General features: G+C 63.7%; 1 protein-coding gene across 1 annotated transcript; it reads right to left on the reverse strand.

The window, feature by feature from the left end:
- Positions 1-700: 700 nt before the first annotated feature.
- On the reverse strand, positions 701-25594 carry RTN4R (reticulon 4 receptor). Its single transcript, XM_014835443.3, has 2 exons — positions 25324-25594; positions 701-2365 (listed from the first exon to the last, which is right to left on the reverse strand). The coding sequence occupies exons 1-2, from the start codon at positions 25343-25345 to the stop codon at positions 966-968; spliced, it is 1422 nt and encodes a 473-aa protein (XP_014690929.1). The 5' UTR covers positions 25346-25594; the 3' UTR covers positions 701-965.
- Between the last annotated feature and the right edge of the window lie 1301 nt (positions 25595-26895).

Below are 26895 nucleotides of genomic sequence, written 5' to 3' on the forward strand. Positions count from 1 at the left end.
GTTCTGAGTCCTCACAGGCCCAGGCCTTGAGAAAACGTGTGTGTGCATATTTCTGCCTGTGCTGCATGTGCTCTGCATTTGTGAGCACACATGTGCATGCACGTGTGCGCATGTGGTCCCTGCCCCGCCTGTGTGTTGTGTGTGCACACGTGTTGCAGGGGCATAGAGACCCATGTGGCCTTGCATCGGGGTTGGGCTTGGTATAAGTGCAGGGCGCCCTGGACACGTGCCTGCACAGGTGTGGCTGCAGCTCTGGTATGTGCGCGCTGGCAAGTCACATGGGAGTGGGAGGGCAGCCGGGGCTGGGCTGGCTGGGGTGGAAGACTGAGCCCTCCAGAGACCCTGTGTAGCACCAGAGCAGATATCTCCACAAAGGCAGCCACATCTGGCTCTCACAGGCTGAGAGTGTGGTCTGCACTGGATACATGCCTCTCCCCGGACGCCACTGTCAGTCCAGCTGCAGGGGACGCTTGCTGACATCAGTGTCCGTGGCAGGGCCGGCTGGGTCACTGCGCATCTCTGGTGGCCGCCATGGTGCTGGGTGGAGATGGTCCAAGCTGCCCGGGCCGCACGGCCTGTGTGGCTGGCAACCCCCTTCCCTCTCGAGGCCTCCGTGTGCCTGTGACTGGGGCAGCCGTGCCTGCAGGGCACCCTGCCTCTCATTGCCCCTAGCACCCCAGCCCGAGAGGCCACGGCTTAAGAAAAGAGCGCTTTATTCCACGTCGTCGGCATTTTTACACAAGTAAAATAAAACGCGTATCTCTATATACCGCAATCCGGGTGGGAGGCGGCGTTCTGGAACAAACGCTGCCACCGTACCCTGTAAACATGATGGGGTGGAGATGGGGCGGGGGCAGGAGCGTCCGTCCGGGAGGGCCTGCCGCCCCGTGCTGGCTGGCCGCGTGGAGGGACCCCGTATGTACACACACCTGGCTGCTGAGAGAAGCATCCCAATCGGGGGCCAGTCAGCAGGACCCGAACACTGTCCAGAGCACCAGTGCAAAGCCCAGGGGTGCGAGGCTGCAGGCGAGGCTGGGCAGAGCGCCCGAGCCCTCTGAGTCACCGGCCCCACCACCCCCACTGCCTGCCTGGCCCAGACGGCACTGGCTGCGCGTGCGGTTCTTGCGGGAGCAGCCTGGTCTCCGGCGAGGGCCCGTGGTGGGGGGGCCAGGGGGCTCGGAGCCCTCAGGCCTCAGCACTGTCAGCGGGGGCTTGGCTGAGCCAGGCAGGGTCCCGAAGGGGGAGTCATTGATGTGCCGTGGGCCGGAGCCGTTGCCGGGTGGGCTGTCGCCGGACGGTGCACGTCCCTTGAGTGCATTGCCAGCCGAGGCTGGACTCCCGGCCTCCAGCACCGAGGCCTTGTCTGCGGCGTCTGGCTGGCAGCACTTGGGCAGCCCCAGGGGTTCCTCGTTGGCAGGCCCGCCGGTCCAGACAGGATGGGAGGGCCTGGAGGCCACGGCGCAGCCCTCCAGGTCGGTGGCAGCCAGGCGCTTGAGGTCACGGCCGGCCAGGCGTGGGGGCAGGCTGCAGAGCAGCTCAGACGAGGAGCCTCGGAACTGCCGCAGCCACACCCAGAGCGGGCGCGCCCGGCAGTCGCATACCCAGGGGTTGTCGTTGAGCCGCAGGTACTGCAGCGCTCGAAGGGGCGCCAGGGCCTCCGCGGGCAGCGCCGAGAGGTTGTTGGCAAACAGGTAGAGGGTCATGAGGCGGCCCAGGTCGCGGAAGGCGTGCGGGTGCACGCGGGCCACGCGGTTCTGGTGCAGCAAGAGGCGGTCAAGGCTGTGCAGGCCACGGAAGGCGCGCTCGGGCACGCTGGGGATGCGGTTGCCGTGCAGGAAGAGGTGCGTGAGGTTGCCCAGGTCGCGGAAGGCATCGTCAGGCAGTGCCTGTAGCCCGTTGTCCTGCAGGTAGAGGTACTGCAGGGCGACCAGGCCACGGAAGAGGCCGGGGCCCAGCTCCTGCAGGCCACAGCGGTCCAGGTGCAGCGTGTGCAGGCGGCCCAGGCCATGGAACGTGGCGGGGTCCACAGAGCGTAGCTGTGAGTTGTCACTGAGGTCCAGCTGCTCCAGGAGGGCCAGGCCGGCAAAGGCGGTGGCATCGATGCGGGCCAGTGCATTCGAGTGCAGCCACAGGATGGTGAGGTTGCGACAGGCGCGGAAGCCAGCGGCCGGCACGTGCACAATGCGGTTACCGTGCAGGAAGACGCGCTGGCTGGCAGCCGGGATGTCAGCCGGCACGGCTTGGAGACCCTGCTGTGGGCAGCTCGTCGTCACCTTGGGCTCGTTGTAGCACACACAGGCGCCTGGGCACGGTGCCGCCACCCGCCATGCCTGTAGCCACAGCACCCAGGCCAGCAGCCGGCTCCCTGTGGGCAGAGGAGGGGGCAGTTAGCAGGCTGGGGGTTGTGCTAGAGCCTCAGGATTGGGCATCAGGACGGGCTTGGGTGGGGCTCAGGGTGTGCTGCCCCCCACTGCCCCCCAGGGATCTCACATGCTGTGATTCCTGCTCCATCCGCCACCTGGAAGCTGCTGCAGGGGAGTCACATGCTCCACACCTGGAACCTCGCCCACAGACGCCCACGTTGCCGCCCGGCACTCATACACACGAGCTAATGTGCCCACATGCCCCTCTACCACTTGGTCAGAGCAGGGTCAGCGCGGGGACCCCACTTGAAGGCCTCCTGGGATGGGTACTCACCCACAGAAACCTTCTCGGGACTGCAGCGAACACAGAGGTCTCTGGACCTGTCTGCCATCCCTACTGGTCCCAGTGTGATCCCTGGCCTGTCCTCTGCCCCCAGCCCACAGGCCAGGCTGGGAGAGAGGCCCTCGGCAAACACCTGAGCACCAGACCGGCTGAGCTCACGCAGAGGAGCCCTGAGCCAAGGCTCAGGCCCAGGCCTGCCTAGCAGTCAGCTGCTGGGCTCTCAACAGCTTCCGCAGCAGCCCCTCCCCAGGGCCATCTCGGGCTGCAGGAGGGGTGGGGCTGTGGTTCAGACCCCCTGTCCTGCCCAGGCCCCAGAGCCCCTGAGGCCCCAGGGCTGCCCAGATTCTGAGGCCTCACCACCGTGGGGAGCTGCGCTTAAAGGAGGAAACGGCAGGGGCCTTGGTGGAGCCCGGAGCCACAGCCCCCAGCGGCATCCTGCAGGGGTCTGGGTCCCAAGGAAACACTGCTGGGAGCCCCAGGCTCTGGAGCAACTCTACTATCACAGGATCAGGAGCATGGACACCACCGAGTGCAGGCGGCCGGCTCCGAAAGGGAAGGGCGAGCGCAGCCCCCTCCAGGCAGGCTGCTCCCTCCTCCACACATCCTCCTTGGAGCTGCTTCTGTGCTTCCTGACTTGGCACGGAACCTCCTGCAGCCTCCTCCCCTCGGCCTCATTCTCTGCTTGATCTCCTCCCGGGGCGAGGAGCTTACTCCTTCCCAGACCATCACTCCCTGTGCAATCACAGCTGCCCTCAACCCTCCCACCCAGACACACTCCCCATGCTTCCTGCCCCAGTCCCCTCTCCCCCATCTCGGGGCCAGATATATTTGGGGCCTCACCAACGACCTGGACAGGGCAGGAGACCCCTCATGGGGCTCTGTGTCCAGCCTGGTCTTACCAGCAGGGCCACACGCCCCTATACTAAGATCACTGCCTGTCATTCCACCGTTAGAGCCAAGGTTCTTCCCGCCTCCAGGAGTGAGTCTATTAAAATGTGAATCCCCCAGGGAGGGTTATGGCTTATCAGCTAACACTTGAGTTATCAGCTAACACCTGCGTTGACAGCTAACACCTTCCTTGGCAGCTAGCTAAGAGCAGGATTCTGCAGACATGAGGCCGGCTGAGACTTGGGGCAAGAGCCAGGAGGGAGGAAGGAGACGACCATGGGCCATCTTCCCTTACCCAGAACCGCTACTTGGAGCCCGCCCCCCCCATGCTGTGGCCCCCACCACACTGGGTCTTCTCTGCTTGGGCCAGTGCAGATGCCCACCCCAAGCCTAGTGCAGTGGTCAAGAGGACTGGGCCCCCCTGGACTCCAGTCCCCAGGTCCTGGAGCCCCCTCCCACAGCTTGAGGACCTCCTCTGTGCTCTGCCTGCCGCTGGGGCTGGGCCATTTGTTGGCTGCCAGGGACATGGCAGCCCCAGGATGGAGGTCCAGAGAGGCAGCCCAGCCCAGGACCCCCCAAGCCCTGGTGCCCCTCTCTGGGCCGGCCTTACACAGGAGGCTGTGAAGGGGCACCTCAGCCTGCTGTTCTATTTAAACTGCTGACACCCTCTCCCGGCTCTCTAATTATGGGGCCTCCTTGGGAAAGTCAGGCCTGATCATGCCAGCTCTCACCAGCATCTCACTTGCTGTCACAGGATGTAACTGTGCTACAAAAACAGCATGTCCCATCCCCGAGACCTGGTGGTGGAGGACCTAAGACAGGGTGCGGTGAGCCCAGGTACTCTCTGGCCAGGCTCTGGGCCACACCATGTTACGACTGTGCCATGTCACCAACCACACCATGCCACAGTCCTGTCCACACCACTGACTGGGCTATGTCAGCAGCCACCCATCACGACCACACCTGCCACATCACTGACTGAGCTGTTACTGTCGCACGCTGTCCCGTCGCTCCCAGGCCTGAAGCTGTGGTCCGTGAGCTGGGCTGGTGTTGGGTTCAGTTGACTTTACCAGACCAGGCTGGCTTCACCTGCCCTCCCCAATCTGGGCCCCCAGGAGGCTGTGAGCCACATGCTTGGGGCTACGCCCACTCTGAGAACGCCCCAAATGAGGCTCTGGGGCTGAGCCATGCTGTGGCGGTGAGTGGCTGAGCGGCCGCATGGCTCAGCCTTGCCAGGAAGCCGGCACTGGGCACAAAGACACCGCTCTGTTCCCGCCGAGCCAACTGCTTTTTGGAAACCAACTTCTGAGGGCCTGTCCCTCTGCACCAGCCCTGCTGTCAGCACCACGGCCGGCGGTGGACTTTCTCCTTGCTGCGGCCACAGTAATTGGCTCCAACCTGGCCCCCTTGGGGCCTGCCCGCTGGTCTCCATGGCAACCCCTCTGCTGAGCAAGCAGAGGGGGCGTCCTTTTACGAGATAATCAAACCCGGACGTTGCGGCGTGGCTTCTTAGTCACAGCGGGGCCCCAGGGACACGGGCGACCCCACCAGGTAGTGGGAGGGTGTCCCCTGACCAGACCCCATGGACCTGACCCCTCCCAACCCTAAAAGTCCTCCCCATCCTGTCCTCTCGTGCTATCCCCCCATCGGTCCTCCCGGCCTCTGCAGCACCCTGAGCCAGAAGGCCTCTCTGGCCTCCAGATCTGCTCCCTCCTGGGTCCTGCCCACCCATCGGAGGCCCCTGCTCGCCTGCCTCTCCTTCCTCTCAGCCCAGCCTGCCCACTGGCTCCAGCCGGTGGCCTGCCTCCCTTCGGCCCACCTCCCACTGCGCCAGCCTCACTGGGTCCCAGTTTGTAGTGAGCACCCGGGGCCAGCTCGCCTCCAGGCTCATGTGGCAAGAAAACAGCCCTGCCACAGCCTAGGATCTCACTCTCGGAAGCCACGGTCCCACACCAGGCCACCAGGCTACAGGACCATTGCACAAACCCAAACCAGTCCCTTTCTTGTCATCCCCCAGGCTGATACTCACCCCTTCTGTCCTCAGGTCTCAGCACAGAATGGCTGAGGTCTCCTCCGGTACTCTCCCCACAGAGGGGCCACTGGGGCTTGGCGACGAGCTCTGGCCTCAGCCCAGGTCTGGCTCAGGGGCCATGGCGGGGGCATGAGGACAGAGGGTAGCAGATCGGCCACTCCTGCCTTGGGGGGGGTGGTGGGGGACAGTGACTGGATTCGACTCAGGGCCTCTCCTGCTGGGGCAGCAGACGGGCAGGAACGACAGCTGACAAGGCCATGGAGCCAAAGACCCAGGAGGCTGGGGGATGTCAGGCCTGGGCTGGCCTTGAAGGGCACGTGCATTCTCACGCTGCCCCTGCTCCTGGGCAGCAAAGGGCCCAGGTCCCCCTTTGCGGTCACTGCAAGGGGGGAGGAAGGTGGAGGGAGGAGAAGCCAGAGGAGAAGGGAGGGCAGTGGGGAGGGCCGGGAGGCTCCTGGGGGCTCCCAGTAGTCGCAGGAGGCAGTGGGCGGCAGGTAGGCAGCCGCTGAGGTCAGCAGCTCAGGAGCAGGGACGGCCGCAGGCTGCAGGCCAGAGGAGGTCTCTGGTGTGCTCCCTGGCCTCCGCTGCTCCCGGGGCCCCCAGCCTGGGCTTGAGGTAAGCAGGGTGTAGCTCCCTAAAGTCCCATGGGGACACCTCTGCCCCCACAACGTGAGGCCATAGAGACAGCACAGAGCTGGAAGCCTGAGAGGCCCAGAGCACATGCTCCATGCCCTCGGGCCCTGATGCTCCCCGCTGCAATGGGGCAGCAGGAACACCCACTTTGGGGGTTGTTAAGTGGGTCCACCAGCTGGTATGAACATGCAGGAGTCAGAGCTGCATAAGAATCAATTGTCTTCTCAGTATCTTGAGCCCATTTTACAGACTAGGAAACTGAGACAGTGAGCGGCTAAGCCCTGGCTGTCTCCCACCCAGGGTGGTCCAGGAGGAAGGGTGGGCGAGGGAAGGAGGCACCTCCAGCCCAAGCCTTAAGAGTGGCCACTGTGTAGCCCTTCTGCGGAGGGGCGGGGCCAGAGGCACACGGCTCCCTTCTGTGCCATCGGTGGCTGGGAGGGGACCTCTCCAGGGAGGCTCTGTCTGAGCTGCTGCCCACCCCTCAGGAGGCTGGGGTCAGGAGGCTGGGGAAGGTCTGGGCAGCTACAGCACAGCCAGCACCCGGGTCGGCTCAGGACCCTCTCGAGCACCAAAACTGTCCCGTGAAGGGTCACGTCACAGACCGCAATTACAAGGCAGAACAGGAGGCCACAGCTCAGCACACCAAGGCCAGAAATAGCTCTGGGTGGGGGTAGGGGGCTGGTGTCGTCCGCATGCCGCAGAGGGTCAGGGCACTCTGGCAGCGCTGTGCTCACACCCGCCCCTCTGCCAGCGACCAGCTCACCCGCCCACCCTCTGTCGTCCATCTGTCCCCCTCGGTCTTCACTCGCTTCTCACACTCCCCGCCCACCTTCCGTCCGTCCTCCGGGCCACAGACACGCGCAGAGGCAGTGTGCACGTCCGTGGCATTTCCGGGCCCCCTCCCTAGCTCCAGGTGCAGGAAGAGGAGGGTGACGGCAGCTCCTGTGGGGCAGCCCACCCTCGGGACCCTGCATCTCCTGGGGGCATGGTCGCCAACCCCTCGAGGCCCCGCTCCTTATTGATCTTCTTGGGGCTGTGGCTTCACGGGCCAGCTGGGCTGGCCAGGTTGATAATGGGCAAGGTCACCTGCCATGGCAGGAGGGCGCTGGGCCCAGGCTGAGCAGTTCCAGGACAAGCTATGTGCAGTGGGGGAAACTGAGGCCCAGCATGGGCAGAGCCAGCAAGACCAACTGTTCTGTGCTGCCTGAGCCCCTCCCTGTCTGCTGAACTCTCCTAGTGGTCTAGTTTGTTGGTGCATTTTACAGGTGAGGAATATGAAGTTCGGTGGGGAAAGCCACTGGCTCACAGCCCAGGCCTAGTAGGATTCCCATCCCGATGGCACATGGTCACTGAAAGGCCTTGCAGGGCAGTGAGGGTTAAAGCTTCCCCACCCCAACCTTGCCCATCACCCTCACTTCCCAGGGGGTGGGCTGTGGTAGGGGCCGCGCTCACTCACCCAACCCTCACACACTCACTCAACAAACATGCAGGAGGTCTCTGGGCCAGGCGCTGCGCTGGGCACTGCAGGCCCGAGACCAAGATGCGGACCTCGGCTCGTGACACTTGTGATCCAGGAGTGGGCGGACCACGGCGGTCACCCCGCCACACGGCATGCACCACATGGGGGACTTAGGGGTCATGGAGCCTTCAGATGGCCCCAGAGGCAGGGGGCCATCAGGGGAGGAGTCCCAGAGCCCACCACCAGGGTGAGGGTCCAGGCAGGCCCTCTGATGGGCAGGATCCTCGGCCTGGCACCAGGCCTCGGGAATTACCCTCGGCCAAGGCTGGGCTATGGCCTGGAGGCTCTGGAACCTGCCTTCTCCAGCTCACGTCTCCACCCCAGGGAACCCGCACCAGGGGCCGAGGATGCCAGCATCTGGCAGCTCTGTCCGGCGAAGCCCCGTCCAGCCCCAGGACACTGCTGGTGCAGGCTGCCTCCCACCCCAAGGCTCCAGGGCCTCAGCCCGTGCCCCCTCCCCAACAGGAGGCTGCCACCTGCCATCAGGCCAATAAACACCCTCTGCCTAATTACCTGGAGAATTCTGTCCACAACCAGCTCATCACAGTCCCTCTGCTAATTCCACCTGGCGGCCAGCATGCGCTGAAGTTCCCAGAGGACACTAACAAGGAAGTGGCCGAGGGCTGACACACCCCTGCCCTTGGGTGCTCAGGAAGGGGGTATTTCTGGTGTTGGAGCCTGGGCCCTGCAACACCACACCCCTGACACCATGCCCATCTGTCTGGCCTGACCCCTTCCCACCACCAGCTTCTGTCCAGGAGGGGTGCCCAGCCTGACAGGGCCAACAGTGCTGGGTCCTGCACTCCCCGCAAATCCACGCCAGCTCCTCCTAGGACCCTGCTTCTGCTGCCCGCATGAAGCTGACCATTCCTGCAAGGTCCAGAGCATCAGACTCCAACAGGGCAAAGTACACACTCGAGGAGCAAGCCCTAGGAACACACACGTGGGGCGCACACCCTAGCCATGCACACCTGGGGAGCACTCTCGGCCCTTCGGCTGCCAGGACCAGGGTGGATCAGGGCACAGGGGTTGCTGTGATGGGCCAGACAGACATGGAAGCCCTCCCAGGCACCAGGGCTGGAGAACTTCTTCTCTCTTCCGCTGTGGGACAAGACGAGAGGGCACACCCCAACATGCTCTCGAGCCCACGGCACTTGTCAAACATCAGCCGACAAGGCAGCCGGGCGGCCTCTGCCCGAGCAGGATGGATTACGCTGTGAAGAGACGAGCGCAGGTCTTAGCAGGCCCTTGCTGCTCACTCTCTGGGACCGGCCTGTGCCACCTCTCAGCCACCTGGATCAGCCCCAGTGCAGAAGGAGCGGCTGAACTGCAGCCACCTAAGCTGTCCCAGGACAGCCGAGCTCTGGCGAACACTCTTCACCAGGGTGGCCTGGGCCTCCGCAAGGGCTTTAACGTCTGCAGGGTGCCTGGGGGCTTTGAAACGGAGGTGGGGGGGCAGCGCCTGCCCAGACGGTGGAGAAGCGCAGCGTGGCCCGGCAAGCACCCTGCACTAGACAAGTAGGAAAGGCTGGTGCCTCCCAGGGGACAAGGGTTTCAAGAGGCAGCAAATGACCCTCCCAGCCCCAGACGCTCCCACTTCGGTCACCACCAGCTGAGGCCAGGGTACTGTGTCCAGGGGCCAGAGTGAACTCTTGTCAGAGCCGATGGGCCCAGTGTTCCCGTTCTCCCGGCACCTGGCAAACTAGCCCGCTGGCCGCTGCCTGTTTTTGAAACAATGTGTTGTTGACGTCCAGCCACGCCTGTGTGTTTGCTGTGGCTGCTTCCGCTCTACCACGGCAGGGCAGAGTAGTCATGAGTTACGGTGTGCCTCTCAGAGCCGGGATGATTTGCTATCTGGTCCTTTAAAGAAACAGTTTGCCGACCTGGCTTATGATGGGAACACAGTGAGTGCCTGCTGCGTGTGGGTGTTGCCATCTTCACCCTCACAAAGGCCCCACAGAGGTCACCTGAACCCCCACCTAATGAAAAGGAAACCAAGGGTCAGAGAGGGCCACTGTCCTGCCGAGGCCACACTGCTAGGGTGGACAGCCCGGTGGCCACTCACGGGGCTGGTGAGGAGAGATGGTGACTCTGCAATGCCCTGCAGGTCAAAAGAAAAACAATTATTTTGCTAAAGAGGCTGTGGGGAGGCTGGCAGTCAAACATGCATAAAAGAGGGCAACTTAAACCACGGGTTGGTTGTGAGGAGGAGAGGGCAGAGGGCCCAGGCACAGGGAGGAGGCACCGAGCACAGTCTGTGCTCGGAGGACGACGGTGACACTTCAGGGAGACAGATGTGGGGGAGATGGTTTTGGGGTGGGCAGGGGGTTCTCTGGGCCAATCTGGCTGCCCCAGGACACTGTGCCCTCCCCCAGGGCTCTGTGGCCAGTTCACACCAAGGGCAGCTCACTGGCCCGCCAGCATCACACTGCCTGCCTGGGCTGGGAGGAGGGGGCGTGGCAAGTCAGTTCTCATGAACTTCCCAGGACATGGGGATTCAGGCCGGAATCTTGAACAGAAAGTGGGCTGTGAAGGCCTGCACTCCTTGTCACCATCATCATCGTTGCACCGGTCATGTGCAAGGCCCTCAGAGGACAGCTGGCCAGGAGCTGGCCTGGAGCCCACCCGGAGCACAGCCAGCCTCATGCAAGGGCAGGGAGCCCCAGAGGCCAGTGAGCGGTGGCCACTGCTGGGTGGCCATGTCCCGAAACACCCCATTCCAGCATTGGTGCCTTGAAGCTGCCCAGGGGCTTCTTGGACGAGCGTGTCTCCCTGTCAGTCCACCGTTACTCCCCAGCCTCACCCAGCACCAGAGGAAGGAAAGGAGCAGGTGGCAGAGACGGGACCCTTGGCCTCCCTGGGATGGCCTAAGGCACAGACTTCTCTTGTTCCTGGAGGTTTCACCACATCCCACAGCACAGTGAGGGGGAGACCGTGCACCTCCACTCCTCGGACAAGGGCACTGAGGTTTAGTGAGGTGCGGTGACCACATGGCGTCAGGGAGGCCCTGAGTCCCAGAGACTCACACAGCAGAGTGGGGCACCATTTCCCCACAGTGGGTCGGCTCTTGAGCCTCCCACGCTCTGGGCTCCCTGACTTCCCCCAGTGCTTTGTCCTTAGCCTAAGCCTCTGTCCCCTGGGCTCAGATATGGGCTCTGCACTCCCTCATCAAGTGGCTGAGGAAGCTGCTGGCCCTCTCAGAGTCAGTCTCCACACCAGTGACATGAAGACAATAAGCCGACACCCGCCTCCAGCCTGGAAACCCCACGGAGCGCCCCTCCCAGGTGCTGGCTCTGTGGCCTGCGTCCTGCCTCCCCAGGGGCCGGAGTGGGGCCTCTGCCCGTCTGACCTTGGTCAACCCCATTTCAGGTGAGGAGCCCAGGGAGGGGGGGCCCACTGCTCAGGGGTGGCATCCCGGAGCCACGCCGATTGCTCTGCTTCCAGCGATCTTGAGGCCACTGCCACCTGGCCTGACAGCCCTGCTTTGTCCAGGAGAGGCTGTGTCTGGGCTGGAGGAGGGCAGACCTCACTGCAAGTGCACCTAGAGCCACCTGCCCACCTGCCAAGCTCAGCCCTGCGGAAAGAGGAGGCCCGAGACAGGCCTGAGCCCGCACAGCTGGCCCACCTCCTGAGCTGCCCGCCCCACCCCCATCAGCAGCACTGGCACACTCAGCGGCCCCCTCCCACCCACCCACCCACGCTGGAGACAGATTCTCCCCCATTCTTGAGACCCAAGACGATGGTGATGGAGGGCACACTGAGTGGGGTGGAGAGCAAGACGAGGGAGCCGCTCCCTGGGAGAAACACCCACAGAAAGGGTCCCCACCACTTGCCTCCAGGGGCGCCCATGTGGCTCCTGCCTGATCACTCAGAACCTGCCAGTCGACAAGCCCCTCTCTCAACAGAGCATCTGAACACCTTGAGTGCTTCCTTCGTGAATGGGACCAGAAAAGCAAGCATCCGCAAACGCGCCAATGCAGGCAAGAGAGAATGTGACTCTGGAGGAGGAGGGGACAGTGCAGAGAAGGAAGTCAAAATTAGGACAAAATCCAATCAGTGCCCTCGTAGGGAGAGAAGAGGATTTGCAACAAGAACAGGGCGCTATGAACAAGGAGCCATCAGAAAACGAGAAGAGTGCCTGGAAGTGAAAAATAGAACTGCTAAAATTACAAAAAATCAATGGAAGGGTTGGAAAACAAGGTCAAGGAAGTCTTCCAGAAAGAAAAACAAAAAGAGGAAGAGAAAAAGTGATGAGATTCAGGAGACATACAGCCCAACGCCTGCCTCACGGGAGTTCCAGAAGGAGAAAACAGATGAGAAAAAAGTGATCAAAGAAATAATACTGGACAAGCTCCCAGAGCCGAAGAGCTGGTCCCCCACTGGGCGACAGCCCCCAGGGCAGACGACGCTCCCAGTTCGGCTTTGGGCCTCGGGGGCCAAGAAAGGCCTGGACTTCCGGGGGGAAAAGCAACGCGGTGGCAGACTCCACAGCACACTGGCCGCCAGAAGACAACAGAACTGCAATGGCTTCAAAACTCCGAGGAGAAACACTTCTCAGCATGGAATTTTGGACTGGGTTAATCCAGCTTGAATAGATGCTCAGAGAAGAGGACTCACAGATCAGTTCTTCACGGTGCCTTCCTCAGAGAGCCAGCTGGGGATGTGCTCCAGCTGAAACAAGGACATCAACCCAAAAGGAGGAAAACATGAGACCCAGCAAGCACTGGTGATGGAAAGAAGTCCCGGGTGGCTGTGAAAGGGCCACAGCACACTCAGCCCAGGCGGGGACAGCAGGACAAAGGCCTGGGGAGGAGGCCTCCGCCAGGAAGATGAGAGACCCAGCAGAACGCAGAGGCAGAGAGGAGCAAGCACAGGAGGGTGGCGGATGGGGCAAGAGGGAAAAGACAAAGTCAAATGCAAACTCTAGGAAAAACCAAAGGCCACACGAGAGCAGAAAGGTCACCACAGTCCCCTCCCCAGAGCCTCGGCAGCGGGTGAAGAGCACTGACGTGACCTGGGTTGGGAAACACTGGTTGCGGATTTACCCGACCGGAGCGAGTCAGCACGCTGGGGAGTGTGCTGGGGAAGAGGGGCCTGGCGTCAGAACCACAGAAATGTGAAGGTAACTGCTTGGAAAACAGGGAGCAGGGCAATGGCAGCTGCCTCAAGGAGGATGGGGGCCGGGGACAGAACAAGCCAGTTCTCCAGACCAGCCTCCAAGGGTGGGTGCAGGTTTTAACTTTGAGCAAGATATGGTTGACCGCAATGTTATCTTTGAAAAACGACTGCATATCTGTCACTGAAATCTCAAAAATAGAGAGAAATAATGAGAAAATAAAGTGTATCTGCCAGAAGGTGGGGACGAACATGGGTTAGAAGTGGGCATCTCTAAGACAGGAGGAGGAAGTGGGACTGTGCTGCCGAGAGGCATTCTCTGTGGCCTCGAACGAGGCCTTCCAGCACCCTGCTCAGCTGAGGGTGGCCGCGGTCACCCCTGATCTCCAGCAACACTCTGGGCTTTTGGCTCCGAAGGCCACTGCAGCCCAGACACTTGAAGGGACAGCTCCTGGACCGAAGATCCAGCTACGTGCTCAGATCTTCCATAGCCCCTCACCTGGATGAGGCCCCACCCAGCCCCTCCTCATCCCCACCCTGCTTCCCGTTCACAGATCCAAGCCCCCTACACCAGCCTGAGGACCCCTGGGAGCGAGGGCCCAGCGGATAAACCCGGCAGGGGGCCACCTGCACATGGGGCCTCGAAAACAGGGGTCTATGGCCCTGGGGAGGGCTTGCCTGGCCTCAGCTGAGCACAGACAGGCTCCCCTGGCCTCTGCAAGGGCCCCAGTCACGGCTCTGCAACCAGACATGGGGCATGCAGGCAGGGGCGACGAGAATAAGTAATTGCTCTTTTATTAACGAGTGATAAATTATTCCTATATGATTGTGTGATGACTCTTTCTTATTTGAAATCAATTTGGGATGGAAATTGTTGGCGGCTTCTCACCAGTGAGGGTGGGAGGACCAGGCGCCGCTGCCTCCTGGAAAAGCAGGTCAGTGTATTTCGGCTTCTTCCTGAGGCTGATGCGCCAGGCACTCCTGGCATGCGGAGGGGGGTGGGCTGCCCTGGGGGCGGGAGCCAGGGAGACTGGCCTCATTGCCTCAGCCCTGTCCCCCGACGGGTGAGGGGTCAGAGCTGAGGCTGCAGCACTGCCTCTCCCCACCCCCAACACCTGCTGGAAGCTTGGAAAAAGTCCCGGCCCCCCAACCCATCAGACCCAGGGCACAGATGCCCCTGCCCCAGGCAGAGGAAGGGTCAGGTTGGGGGAGCAGCCCTTGAAAGCCCAAGACCTTGTGGGTACCACCCCAGGCACCGGGGCCGTGGCAGGCCGCCAGGGGCCAGGGGGCTTTCTGCAGGCCACATTCCACTCACGCGCCCATGTAACCCTGAGGACCTGGACAACCTGACCTTCTGCCCCACAGAGGATGTAGCCAGCGCCGGCCAGGGTCCCCTGCCTCCCTGCCCAGGCTGACCATGGCTCAGCTTTCTCAAGCCTGAACAAGCATTTGCCTTTTGCCTCAAGACGTTCCTAATGATTTCACAACGCCCCCACCCCCACCCCTCTTCCCTCCTCCCCCAGCCCAACATGGAGGGTCCCCAGCAGGAGCCCAGGCCTGAGTCAGACAGAGCTGGTCCCCGACCCAGTGCCCCTGGCAGGCGCCTGATGCCAGGGCCTCAGCCTGCCTGTGTGAGGGGCTGCACACAGTAGATGCTCAATAACTGCTGAGCAAAGGAGAGCAGGAGTGCACCCCGAAGACCCCCCTCACATTGGCCCTGCAGCCTTGGTGGCCCCTGGGGGCCAGGGCAGCCCCGTGCAGAGGAGGAAGCAGGTGCTTGGGAACGAGGGGCCTTCAGCGCGTGCTCCCAGCCTTGTGGGCCCAGCCAGCTCCTGGCAGAGCCCACGGCCCAGGCCTCAGCACCTCCTCTGGCTAATGTGTCCTTAAAACCCTACCCTCGGGCGGGCAGCTGGGGGCCTCCCCCAAGGCCAGGCCGGTGACCGGCACACAGTAGGTGCTCCATAAACGTCTGTCACGTGAACGCAAGACACGTTCCTCACTAAGGGGAGGCTGCAGGCTCTGCGAGGCTATGGAGATGGCCTTCCCGAGGGTGTCCAGGCCCAGGAGCGCCCACAGGGCACAGCATCCCTGTGGGGGACGTCCCCCCCACGTTCACGTGTGGAGCCCTAACCCCCGGTGTGATGGTGTTGGACGTGGGGCCTCGGGAGGTGGCTGGTTTAGACAAGGTCATGGGGGTGGCCACGATGGGACTGGTGCGGTTCTAAGAAGATTCCAGAGAGCTCGTTTCTGTTCTTTCCACGTGGTGAAGTGGCGAGAAGGGGCCGCCTGTGAGCCAGGAAGAGGCCCTCACCAGAAGCTGAACCCGCCGGCGCCTGAGCCCAGAGCCCAGAGCCCAGAGCCCAGAGCCCAGCCCGGGACGGGGAGAGGCCCACGTCTGCTGGTGAGGCCACCCAGCCTGAGCTGACTGAGGCAAGTTCTTTCCTAAAACTCTGGTCTATTTTTCCAGATTCTCTATGCACACGAACTGGTGAAATCAGAAGTGTTTGAGTCTGTTCTGTCTGGTCTCGTGTGCCGACTGGACGGGCGGCTCTGCTCCAGGGAGGGTTGGGGAGGCTGTCCTTGGGCAACGGGAGGGCTGCCAAGAGCCCCGTGTTGTGGGGCCCCTGCCCACCTGCTCAGGCCCGCAGGGAACGGGAGAGGGCCAGGGCCTCGGGCGCTGGCTCTGCCTTGGTGGGCGTCAGGCAGGTCTCCCAACCTCTTGGGACCATTCCCTCACCTGGAAAATGAAGACACTGAGACCCCTCACAGGGTGTGGAGAGGCCACACGGCTGCCACAGGGCTGTACACAGTGGGTGCACGGGAAGTGCCTGGCCACTCGCCCTTCAGGAGCATCCCAGAAGTGCCTCACATTGCTCCCAGTAGGGACCACCGCCTCCATTAGACAGAGGAGAGATCTCATCACAGCCAGAAAGTACATGCTGGGACCTGACCGGGCTGGTCCCAGACGCTGACCCCAGCACCTGCGCTGGGTCATGTGGCCCCCATGAGCCTTTGCTCAGACAGCACCCCCCCTGGACTGCCCGCCCTCTTCGCAGACACACCCCCTTGGAAGGACTCTTCTCCCAGAGCCCCACCACACCACCCTGTGGAGGCTGGACCCTTCCCAACTGGTCCCCCTCCAACACCACAGCCTTGCTGGGGTGTCCATCCTCAGACCCACACAGAACTTAGCCCTGATGGGGCCACTGAGGGAGCAGGTTCTCAGGCAGAGCCTGTGGAGCTTGGCCAGGGTCACGGCCAGCGGCTCCCACCATGGGGCATCCCCTAGGCCCAAAGGGTCCTGTGTGAATGACATGCTGGGCGGGTCTTGACCTCGCCTGGGCCTCAGGGCAACGTCGGGAGAGTGAACACACTGATTGTTTTCATTCTCCCCACGTGAGGACACAGTGAGAAGGCGGCCACCTGCGAGCCGCCCGGCAGGAAATGAGCCACAGGGGCTGGAGCGTGAAGGCCTGCAGCCCCTCCCTCCCCAACTACCTCCCACAGCCCGCCCGAGGAGCATACTGCCCCCTCTCCCATTGCCCCTTGTCACTGATGAGGACAGTCATGCTCATATCACGCTTCCTGTCATGTCGGGCGGGGGGGGGGGGACAGGCAGCCACGGCGTCGGGGAGGGCTTCGCAGGGGCACTGACACATCCATCCATCCCCTTGCCCCACCCGCCTGCCTTGGGCCACCCGGGGGCCAGGGCCCGGCCCCAGCAGCAGGTGAAGAATGGAGTCCATTAGGGCCACCATCTGTCTCGGCCGTGACGGGTCCTCTCGGTGACATCCAGGAGGTATGTAGATGGAATATCTTTATGGGGAGAGTTTTTCTTTTGCCAATTTTTGAACAGGAAGCCAGACACTTGTCACACCTGTCCCCACGTCAGCCTCTACCTGACATAAATTGGGGCTGAGGCAGGGAGATGAAAGACAGCCTGGACACGGCCGGTGTGCAGGGGCCACGTGTCACATGGCTGGGAGCACAAAGAGTGGCAAGCTGGCCTCCCACTGGGGCTAGGCAGGGGGGCGTGCGGCTGTCCACTCCATGGCCTCCACCCTGTCCTCCAGCCTGAGACCCCCAGCCCTCTCTCTCTTCCCCGCTTGACCCTACGAGTTCCTCATCTGACCCCCATCTCCCTCCCCCCTGCCCAAAGCAGGCCTGGGACCATGCCAATGGCCCCAGCCACCCCCCCATGCAGTGGGCTGTCCCAGAGTCTCCGAGCTTCTGCTCCAGCCAAGAGCCCCCTCCCCCTCGGCCAGCAGCTCCTGCACCTCTTTAAGAACAAAGGCCGGTGTGGCCTGGGTGGGGACCCAGTGGGGGCACTCAGGCCTCAGGAGCCTCACCACCCCGCTGGCACCCAACCAGTACTGCTCCCTCCCAGCACCTCATGGGCTTTGTGGTGTCTACCTGGGACGTGGGGGGCCTTGAAGGCAGAATGTGTCACAGGAACCTAGGGATCCCTGCTGCCCAGCTCAGGGATGGCCTGGAAATAATGCTAGAAAGCATTTGCCGAGAGAATGGAGAGAAAAGCCAGTGGCCCTTGGGGAGCTGTCCAGGGCTGCCTCCAACCCCCATCCTGGAGGTGCACCTTGGGGCCTAGCTACCTAACCCCAGAAAGGGTAGGGAGGGCCTCCCCAGGGGACACTCAGGAACCACAGCCCCAGGACCCCCCTAGTGCCCCATCAGCCCCTGTCATGTGGGGAAGGCCACTCATGTGCTGGGTGGGGGACAGTGACAGGCCTGCTGCTTTCTCAGATGGCCCTGGGGATCTTGGACCCCCGTCAAAGAGACCTAAGAGAGCCAGGGGGTGGCTGGGCAGGGGTGTGACTGGTGAGGTCTGTGCTCTCTGAGGAGGAGAGAGGGGGCTGGCTGCATCCTGCGAGAGCAAGGGGCTCAAGCAGCATAGGCAGAGGGAAGTGGACAGTGGAGAGCACATGGGAGGGACCTCGGCAGGGCTCGGGGGGTCGGGGCAGGCAACATTGGGCCGCTCCCAGGTTCCTGGCCGGGTGCGTGATGGAGGCAGGAGGGAGAGCTGGGGTGGAGCGTCCTGTGTGACCTTGGGCCCCCAGCCTTCCTGAGGCCGCTGTAACGTGGCGCCCAGAGTGTCCTGGTGGCAGTCCAGGTCTGGTCTTTTTCTGGAATTCTGCTTCTAGCCACTTCTTTGGGGAAGGGAGGTTCTTCTGAGCTGGAGGCCACACTCAGGGGCCAGGTGGCCCACCTGCTCCTGCCTGGACCCCGCCCTGCCCAAGGAGGGCCCCACCACACCGCAGGCTGGTGCAAAGTGGATGGCGGGTGGAGCCTCCAAGTGGTGAGGTGGGCGTCCACTTCCTTCCGGGTCAGCTCAACACCCACCCGCCCCGGGCCCCTGCTGGGCCTTGGGCTCCTCGCAGAGACGTGGAGACCCCCACAAGGGCCCCCTCCAGACTCCCCAGCCGCTGGCCCTGCCTGGACCCTCATTGCAGAAGGTCCCATGGAGGAGGTGCCGGCCAGGCAGGGCTTCTTCTCTGTGCTCCCGCAGCTCAGCAGGGGCACCTGCTCCCAAGGGCACTGTGGCCCACCCTCTTCCCCACCACCTGCCTGAGCTCCACCATGGACCCCTCAGGGAAGGGCAGCTGGGAAGGACTGGGAATCTGTGGGGGCCCCACTGCCCACTGAGGGCCCTGGGAGCCCCATCACCAGCCTCTATTTCCGCAGCCAGTTCCAGGAGCCAGGGCAGGAGGGTCCCCCCTGAATGGGAAGGGACCCCAGGAGCTGGGACGGTCAAGGTCCCATGAAGGGCTGGGCCCTGTGGGCAGCATTCACCACCGACTCCTCCTTTACAACATCCCATGTGACATGGAGGCTCAGATAGGAGCGATCCCCCCAGGCCACAGCTGGCTCTGGGCTAAAGCCTAGGGGCTCCCAGTGCCAGGCAGCGTCTGCCCCACCCTTGCCTGGAGGACACCCCCCACAGGCCGGCCCCTCTGGTCTCTCTCTAGACCCGCGCCTTTGCTCATCAGCCGGGGTAGGGCTGCCCTCTTGCAGCCACCCAGATGACTGGCCTGCACCTGGCGGCCAGTGGCCATCCCCAAGGGCAGGGCTTCCAGCTGCTGTGTCTCCTGGGAGCTGACTCAGGGCACTGTCTGTCGGGCCACCCCACTGTTCACGGCTCCCTGTACCCTGGCCCCAGGCCTGGGCTGGACACGGAGTCATGGAGATGGAGAGGCAGGTGCAGTACCTGCTAGGCTCTGGGACCAGGGAGCCATGGCCTCCCCCAGCAGGGGTGGAAGAGAAAGTTCCCAAATGAGGCCCCCTGGCCCAGGGCCAGGACACAAAGGGGCCTCGCCCGAGGGTAGATGTGGGAGAGTTTAGGCAGAGGGGCCTGGCTGGCAGCACGCTTTAGGAGAGCGTCTCACTGCCCGAACGGAGGACCAGGAGGCAGGCAGGGAGCTGTGGAGTTCATGGCAGGCGGCCTGGGAGGGGCCGGTTGGAGGCAGGCCCTTGGTGAGGGATCAAAGGGGATGGACAGGAAGCAGGTCACGTTTGACACTGGACTTGCCTTTGGGGACAGGTAGAGGGAGGCAGCCAGGTCTCTGAGCCTTGAGCCGGGATGTGGGGGCTAGAGGAGCAGGTGGTATAGAGGTGATCACCACTGGACAGGCTGAATCTGGGGGACCTGGGATAGCCAGTGGAGTGGAGCAGGAGGGCCTGCTGGGAGTGGGGCAGACCAGGGGCCTGAGACTGTCGTCCCCCCACCAGCCATGGCTGGCACACAGCAGGGAGGCAATAAACGTTCGCTAATCAACCACTGGGACTGAGGACCTGGGCAGAACTCAGGGTGCGCAGGGAGGCAAACAAATCTGGGGGCTGCGGGTTCCCAGCTGGCCTTGAGACCTCCCCCGCCTTCCACGCCCACTCACTGCCCCTTGCTCTTTACTGAGCACCTACTATGTGGCTGGAGCTGCCACATGATGCCATGAGCCAGTGACCCACCCTCACTGGCCCTGCATGCCATCCCCACCCACTCCCTCAGAGCCCAGCACCCCACATGCCTCAGACTTGGAGCACTTTCCCACCCACAGAGGCACTGAGCAAGGAACACCACCTCTGGTCAACAGCCACGGATCACGGATGAGGCTTCTGGTGACTAGAAACGGGTGGTGCTGCCCAAGGTCACACTGCAAGCTGGTGCGCACAGGCTGATCCGATGGCTGCCCAGACTCGGTTGGGGGGGGTGGGGCGGGGACTTCTGGCAGGTCCCGGAGCCCGCCCCATCTGGACTCTGGCAGGAGGCGAATAAAGGCAACATCTCAACAAGGTCATGAGGCTGGGACAGACCGAGGACATGGTGCTGGGCCCAGGCAAGAGAAGGGCAATCCAAGAGGGCTCCCAGGAGGAGGTGAAGGGCCTGGAGCTCTGCCCTGGCCTGAGCCCTCGGCACTCCACTCCCTTCCTCAATAGGCCCCTCACCCAGCTTCAAGCTCAGCCTGACATTTCCCGTGACATTTGCTGCAAAGAAATAGAGTCATAAACCCAAAGGTTACATTTGCACATTGCCTCCCACTGCCAGGAGAACCACGGTCCCACCACCCATCCAGGGCCGTGCCCGCAGAGCCTGTGTGGGATGGGCCACCCATCCCTGGGGCCCTTGCTGGGGGCCCAAAGGTCCACCTCCCAGGCCCTCTGAGGGACCTCAGCCGCTGTTACCCAAAATGTGTTCCTGGGAACACCTGGCCCTGAGGCGCATCACGGAGGAGTGCGTCAGGGAGGCCCTGCCACTTGCCCGCAAACCGGAGGCCGGGCTGCCTGCTGGCAAGGAGCTCCGTCAGCACCACTCCCCAGCCGGTTCCACACGCCCGACCACGGAGCCCTCGTTCAGTCCCACAGCCACTCCGTGGGGCTCCAACTCCACCGGGCGTGAGCAGGACGGCCAGCCAGAGTCTTGGTGCTGACCAGCGCTGGGGCTGCCCACACTCCAGGCCCCGTACCGGGCTCCGCCTCACTGTCGGCCACGCCACGCGCCAGGGGCCTGAGTGGCGCTCACCTCCTGCTAGGCCCCCTGGGCCGACTGGGGACCCTGGTCTCTGCCCTCTGGGAGGCCTGCCCACAGCCCCGTCCTTTCGCTTGGCTCCTGGGCCTGGCTGCCCTGTCCTGGGGGGGCTGCATCGCCCATCCTCCACCCTCTCCCAACAGGGCATGGAGGCCCGCCCCCGGGGACAGGACTGTCAGGATGTGGAGGGCGAGGGCAGAAGCTGTGAGAAGGGGCAGGAAGGAGGTGACCTGCAGCACCGGCTGCACGAGTGGCTATTCCCAGAGCCGGTTCCACTCGGACCAGTGAGAAATTCGACCTCGGGGACCAGGGACAGAGAAGCTCTCAAGCTCAGCCCCAAAATGTTGGGAGGGGGCATGTGGCCACATCCCCAGGGGACCTGGCAGGGCCTCCACGGAGGACACGTGGGGGCCTGTGCATCTCCCAGAGTCCAGCTACACAACTGCTGGGCAGTGTGAGAGGCCAAGGTGGGTTTGGATAAATAAACTATGGCTCACCCTCAGGAAGTGCTTCCACACTCACCAGTGAATCTATGATGCACAAGAATAGTTCGCGACGTGCAAAATGTTTAAAATACAGTGACAAAAGAAGAAACTGCAGCACAAAGCTCCCGGTGTGGCGGACCCAGCTGGGCCCACGCGCTCCAGTAACGATGCAGGGAGACGCAGGGGTGTGGATGGCGCACCCTTCTGGCTAGGCTTCCACGTGTGGTTCTGTGACCTCCTGTCATTTAAAGCATTTAGTCCTACTTACTCAGGAGGTCACAGTTCACATCCCTTTATTTGTCTGGCTGAGGACAGGGTCCAACAGGCTGGGAATAAGTGACTGACTGAGTGAGTGAATGAATGGGTCTCTGAGTGAACGGGTTGTCAGGAGCAAATGCAGGCTAGGATCGGGCTGCTGGAGGGAGTCGGAGTGGCCAGGCGACTGGGTAGGGGATGCTGAGGGCTGCAGAGGCTGGGCCTTGATTGGGCATGTGGGGGGCCAGCCCTGGCACTGCGGCACGGCTGCAGGGTGGGGTTGGGGGTGGCCAGGCCAGTTCCTATGGACCTTGAGCCCAGGCTCAGTGGCCACAGAGGGTCAAAGGTCAGGGCCCACCAGGCTGGGGGCGGGAGGCATGAACTTCATTGACCAGGCACAGCTTAGAGCCAGGAGCCCTCGGGACCCCCACGATGATGTCTGGGGGTGGAGGGATCACTCACACACTCGCACATTCACTCACAGTCTCCCTCCTTCCCAGTCACCGACACACTTATTCCCTCACACACTCGTTCTCTCACTCAATTCGCTTCACTCATTCACTGAGGAACTCCTTGCTCACGCTCTGTTCTCCTGACCCTTCTGGATGCACAGGCTGAGACTCCGTTGAGATTTCCTGGCTGCAGGCCCGGGAGAGCAGGAAAGGCGGCCCTGGGGGGTGGGCTCCCTCTCCCGCACCGGCCGGCCCCTCCTGGTGCTGCACCGCCTGCCGCAGGCGTCCATGCCACAAGACCATGGACTCAGGCCCGGCAGGGGCTGCGCTGGCTATGGGTGAGCACGGGTCCCCTAACCTGCGGGCAGCAGAGGAAGGAGGTGTCCAGGGTCGCGAGAGTGTCCGGGAGGCTCAGCCACACACGCCCAGCTCCTCATGGTCTGTTACTTGAAACAAACCACAGCAAACAAACCTGGGCCCCGCCAAGGGCCTGGGGCAGCTCTCAGCCTGCCAGGACAGCAGGACTTTGCCCCTCGCCTTCCAGAGCCCCGGCTCACCCTGTGGTCAGGGTCTTCTAGAGACCTCCACAGCAACTCCTCTTGCTTGTTCAGACCCATCTTCCTCAGCCCTGTCCCTTCCCTCTCATCCACGACCACAGGGAGAGGGCCAGTCCCGACAGAAGGACCCCTGGCAGGCCGTTAATCTTCACAGAGGGCGAGAGAGGCTCAGGGGCTCTGCCGTCTCCCGGCTGGTGAGGGCAGAGCACAGAGGCCACCCCGCTTGGCCACCTCCCACCTCCTTCGGGCCCTCTCTCCCTCCCACCTCCGCCTGCCCGGCCCCTCACTCTAACCCGCCTTTGGCCTCCATGGGCCTTCATTTCCCCATGTGCAGATGGGCAGGAGGGAGGGGTCCGGCTAGCAGTGCCAGGGCTCCAGGAGGATCTGCCTGCATGGGAAGCGCTGACAGGGCTGGGGTGGGGTCTGGAGTATTTTGAAGGCAGAAGCACTTGGGTCAGACCTCACGAGACCCTCAGCCTTGAGGGAGGGAGGCCTGATTACTGGTCCGCGTCACAGGTGAGGAGACTGAGGCATAGAGAAGTGAGCTGTTACACCCAAGGTCACACACAGACGGGCGGCTGAGCCAGGACGCAAATCCAGGCCGTTCTTGTCCTGCCATCCCACACCCTGCAGCCAGGGTCTGGGTGCTAACCACCGCCTGGGTCTGTCCCTTGCATGGGAGCTAGCTCTCCCTTACCTCAGCTGGAGCAGCAGTGGGAACAGCACCCACTTTACAGATGGAAAGACGGAGGCTTAGGAAAGGGGAGTGGCCAGCCCCACTGGCTGCTCTGTCATGGGGCCCACCTTCCAGCCCCCCCTCTGTCCCCACCTCACACACATTCTATAAGGATGGCCCACTTGTCTCCATTCTATAGACAAGGAGACTGATGGCAGCTGGGGGAGCAGGCGGTGTGGCTGGCCTCTCTGAGCCCTGGCTTGGGTCAGGGGCCTCCCCACAGAGAGAGTGGGTCACCAACGCCCTTACCCCAGTGCCCCACACAGCACCCGAGGCAAGTGACACAGCATGGAACCCCTTACCAAGAAGGCTCCCACCATGGAGAACCCACAGCAGCGGGGGCAGGGCCCTCCTGGGGCAGCTGCAGAGTGCCCACACATCCCCACCGGGCCCAGTGGCAGCGGCTGCTGAGCACACGGGGGAGTCTGGACTGTTTGTCACGGTGTTGACCTCGAGGTTTGGAAAGGGCCTTCCCTGCCCAGAGGGACCCAGCCCCCACTGGCCACCGCTGCCCCAGCATGGGAAGTGAGGAGGAGCGGCCAGGAACCCTTTTGCCTCACACCCTGTACTGGACGCACTGAACTAGCCCCCAACACACACCCCCAGGGCCTCTGCTCCAGAGTCAGGCAGAACCCAAAGAGAACCCACCTGGGTACACCGGGGCACCCACACCTGGAAACAAAGAAACACATGCCGACGTGTCCATAGGCACACACGGTCACACGAGCAGAGACTCACACGTGCGGATGCACACCAAGTTACACACACACACATACACACAGGCCCAAGGGGCTGCACAGGGGAAACACCCAGCACATGAGGGCAGGTGGACAGAGGTGGGGCCAGGCTCCGGTAGCTGGTTTCTGGTCCCTCTCGCTGTGAGCGCCGGCGGCTCAGAGCCTCCCCCTACTCACGTGTGCATGGAGGCACAGGCGGGGTCCTGCTGAGGGGCCCTGGCATGTGCCAAGCATGGAGACCACAGCAGGCATGCTATGTGCATGTGTGTGTGGCCGTGGGCGTGCAAGCGGGGGCGAGGACACAGATGTGTACCCTGAGTGTGTGTGCGAGTGCACACTGGGACAACCTGGCATGCGTGTGCACATGCGGTGTGCAAGCATGCAGCCCTTGTAGACGTGCACGTGCAAGGAAACGTGTGTGCAGCCTGCGGCACCCTGGGTATCAGCAGAGCAGCCCAAGTGGCACCTGGGGACCACTCTCTAGGCAGGGCATGCCCAACTCTCCCACAGGAGGTCACCCCCCAGCCCCCACTGGCAGGACCTCGCAGCAGGTCGAGGGAGGGGTCCCACAAAGGCTGCCAGGGAGGGGGTATTCCGAGCCCCACTACCTCTGCCCCCTCGCGCGGCCCCGCAGGGGCCCTCAGGCTGCGGATGGTGGGTGCTTCGCTGCCTCCTCCTGGCCAGCCCCGACCCCCACGCCCTCTACTGTTGCCAACGCCCCCATTCACGCCGCTGCGGCTTGACCCCAGCGAAATGAGAGGTCCTGAGCCGAGTCCGCCGGGCAAGGTGGAGGCGGCCCGATACCCCGACACCTGCTCGGTACCCACGTTTCTGCAAGCCTGATCATTAACCCCTTCGCGGTCAGGGCGCTCCGAAGCCGGACCCCGCCCTTCCCACCGGCAGCCCTCACCCCAAAGCCGGACGAGCGTCGGGGGCTACCCCGACCCGCCGCCCCCGGCCCTGCCGCCGCCAACTTTCCCGGGAAGCGGCAACTTTTCCTGCTGCCGCGGGCTCCGCCCTCCCGGGGCCCGGGCGCCCGCGGCCCTAGCCAGCGGGGCACTGCGGTGGCCCTCACGGAACCCGGCGACCCTTGTGCCTGCTCGCCCCAGCCCCGGACGCGCCCTGCAGCTCGGGGACTGCCGCCCCTGCCCGCCCCCGCCGCCCGGCACTCACCTCCGGCGGACGCCCTCTTCATCTTAGGGGTCGGGTGGGGCGCGTCGGGGACCGAAAGTCGCGTCGGGGCCGGCGCCCGTCTCCCCGCGGCCGGGTCCGCATCCAGGCGTCGCCGCTCCGGCCCGGCCCGGCCCGGCCGCGGGACAGGGCTGGGCGCGCTCCGCTCCGCCGGGCGGCTGGGCAGCGGGGCCGCGGCGCGCGGGGCAGGGCGGCGGCGCGGACTGGAGGGGCGCTCGCGGCGCGGGCCGGGGCGGATGAATGTTTTATGGGATCATGTGGTTTGACGCGCGAGGAATCCGCCCGGTCCCCCCGCCGGCCGGGCGGGGCGGGGCGGGGCGGGGCGGAGGCGGGGCGGGGCGGGGCCTCGCGGCGGGCGGGGCGCTCACCTGGGCGCGGGCCGGGCGGGGCGGGGCCGGGCGGGGCCGGGCGGGGCGGCGCGGGCCGGGGGCGCAGGCCGGGCCGCAGGAGTGCTCAGCCGGCCAGGGTCCCGGCGCGCGGCCCAGCCCAGACAAAGGCGGCGCATTTCTGAAGAGGCGGCGGCCCCTGCAGGCGGCCGCGAGGATGGCGGCCGGGCCGGAGAGGGCTGAGGGCGCGCGCCCCAGGGCGTGGCGGCCGGGCTGGCTCGGGGTGGGGGTCACAGAGGCGGCCAGACACCGGTAGGGGCTTTGTCCAGAGGCCCGAGGATCGCGGGGGTGGGGGTGGGGATGGGCGTGGGGGCTGCTCCTCTGCCTGGCTCGCTCCTTTCCGGCCTCGGTAAATCCTGCCCAGCGACCTTTCGCTGAAGTAGGATGGCTCCATTTTTCAGTTAGAAAATTGAGAGTCAAGCTCAAGAGACTTATGAGGGCCCCCACCCTTCTTTGTGGCCCTTCTCCTCCCCCCCCCCCCGGGGAAGGGATGCAGACACAGTCCTGCCCCTACCCCTGCAGGGGTCCCCCACCTGTTCCCCCCTGTAGAATGGGGGCTGCAAGCCCGGGAGACTCCCTCCAGCCCTCCTCTTAGTACTCCCCACCCTCCACAGAGCCAGCCCAGGCTCTAGGGCCAGAGAACCCATGACCCTGCCCCCAACATGCAGCCCAGCACAGGCGTCCCACTTCTCTCTCCTGCTCAGGGATCTACCTTGCCTCACAGAGAAGCTCCTGGTGCATCCCAGGGTCTTCAGCCAGTGCCAGGCCAGTGTGCCTGCGGGCTGCCCTACACGTGGAGGCGTGCTGGGAGGTGATCAGCTGGGCCTGGGCCTCTTCAAGCCTGCCCTGCAGGTGAGAGGACCACCTGGATGGGGGACTGGCTGACAGAGTTGGTTCCTGTCTGCAGGATCCTGTGACCAGGGCAGGCCCTGGGTCCTGCCCTGTGGCTGGAGCATCCTGGCTGAGGGTGTGCTGGTCCCCCTGGAGCCCTAGGCGGTATTAGCCGGCGAATGAAGCCAAGAGACCTGTGACTGGGCAGGCCGGGGTGCTCTGCCTCCCCACCAGACTGGGCCTCCCACCTGCTCACGTGCCCACAGGTCTGTGTAATGGGAGCAGGGCCGAGGCCTGCAAGTGGGCCGCCATGGGCTCGGGACAGGTTTCCTGTGCC

The sequence above is a fragment of the Equus asinus genome, chromosome 8, assembly GCF_041296235.1.
Source record: "Equus asinus isolate D_3611 breed Donkey chromosome 8, EquAss-T2T_v2, whole genome shotgun sequence".
In the NCBI taxonomy this organism is placed as follows: Eukaryota; Metazoa; Chordata; class Mammalia; order Perissodactyla; family Equidae; genus Equus; species Equus asinus.

Coding starts and splice junctions, on each gene's coding strand:
- RTN4R (XM_014835443.3), bottom strand. CDS start 25,345: ATGAAGAGGGCGTCCGCCGGAG. Junction 2,366..25,323: donor GAAGAGGGCGTCCGCCGGAG/GTGAGTGCCGGG, acceptor CTCTGCCCACAG/GGAGCCGGCTGCTGGCCTGG.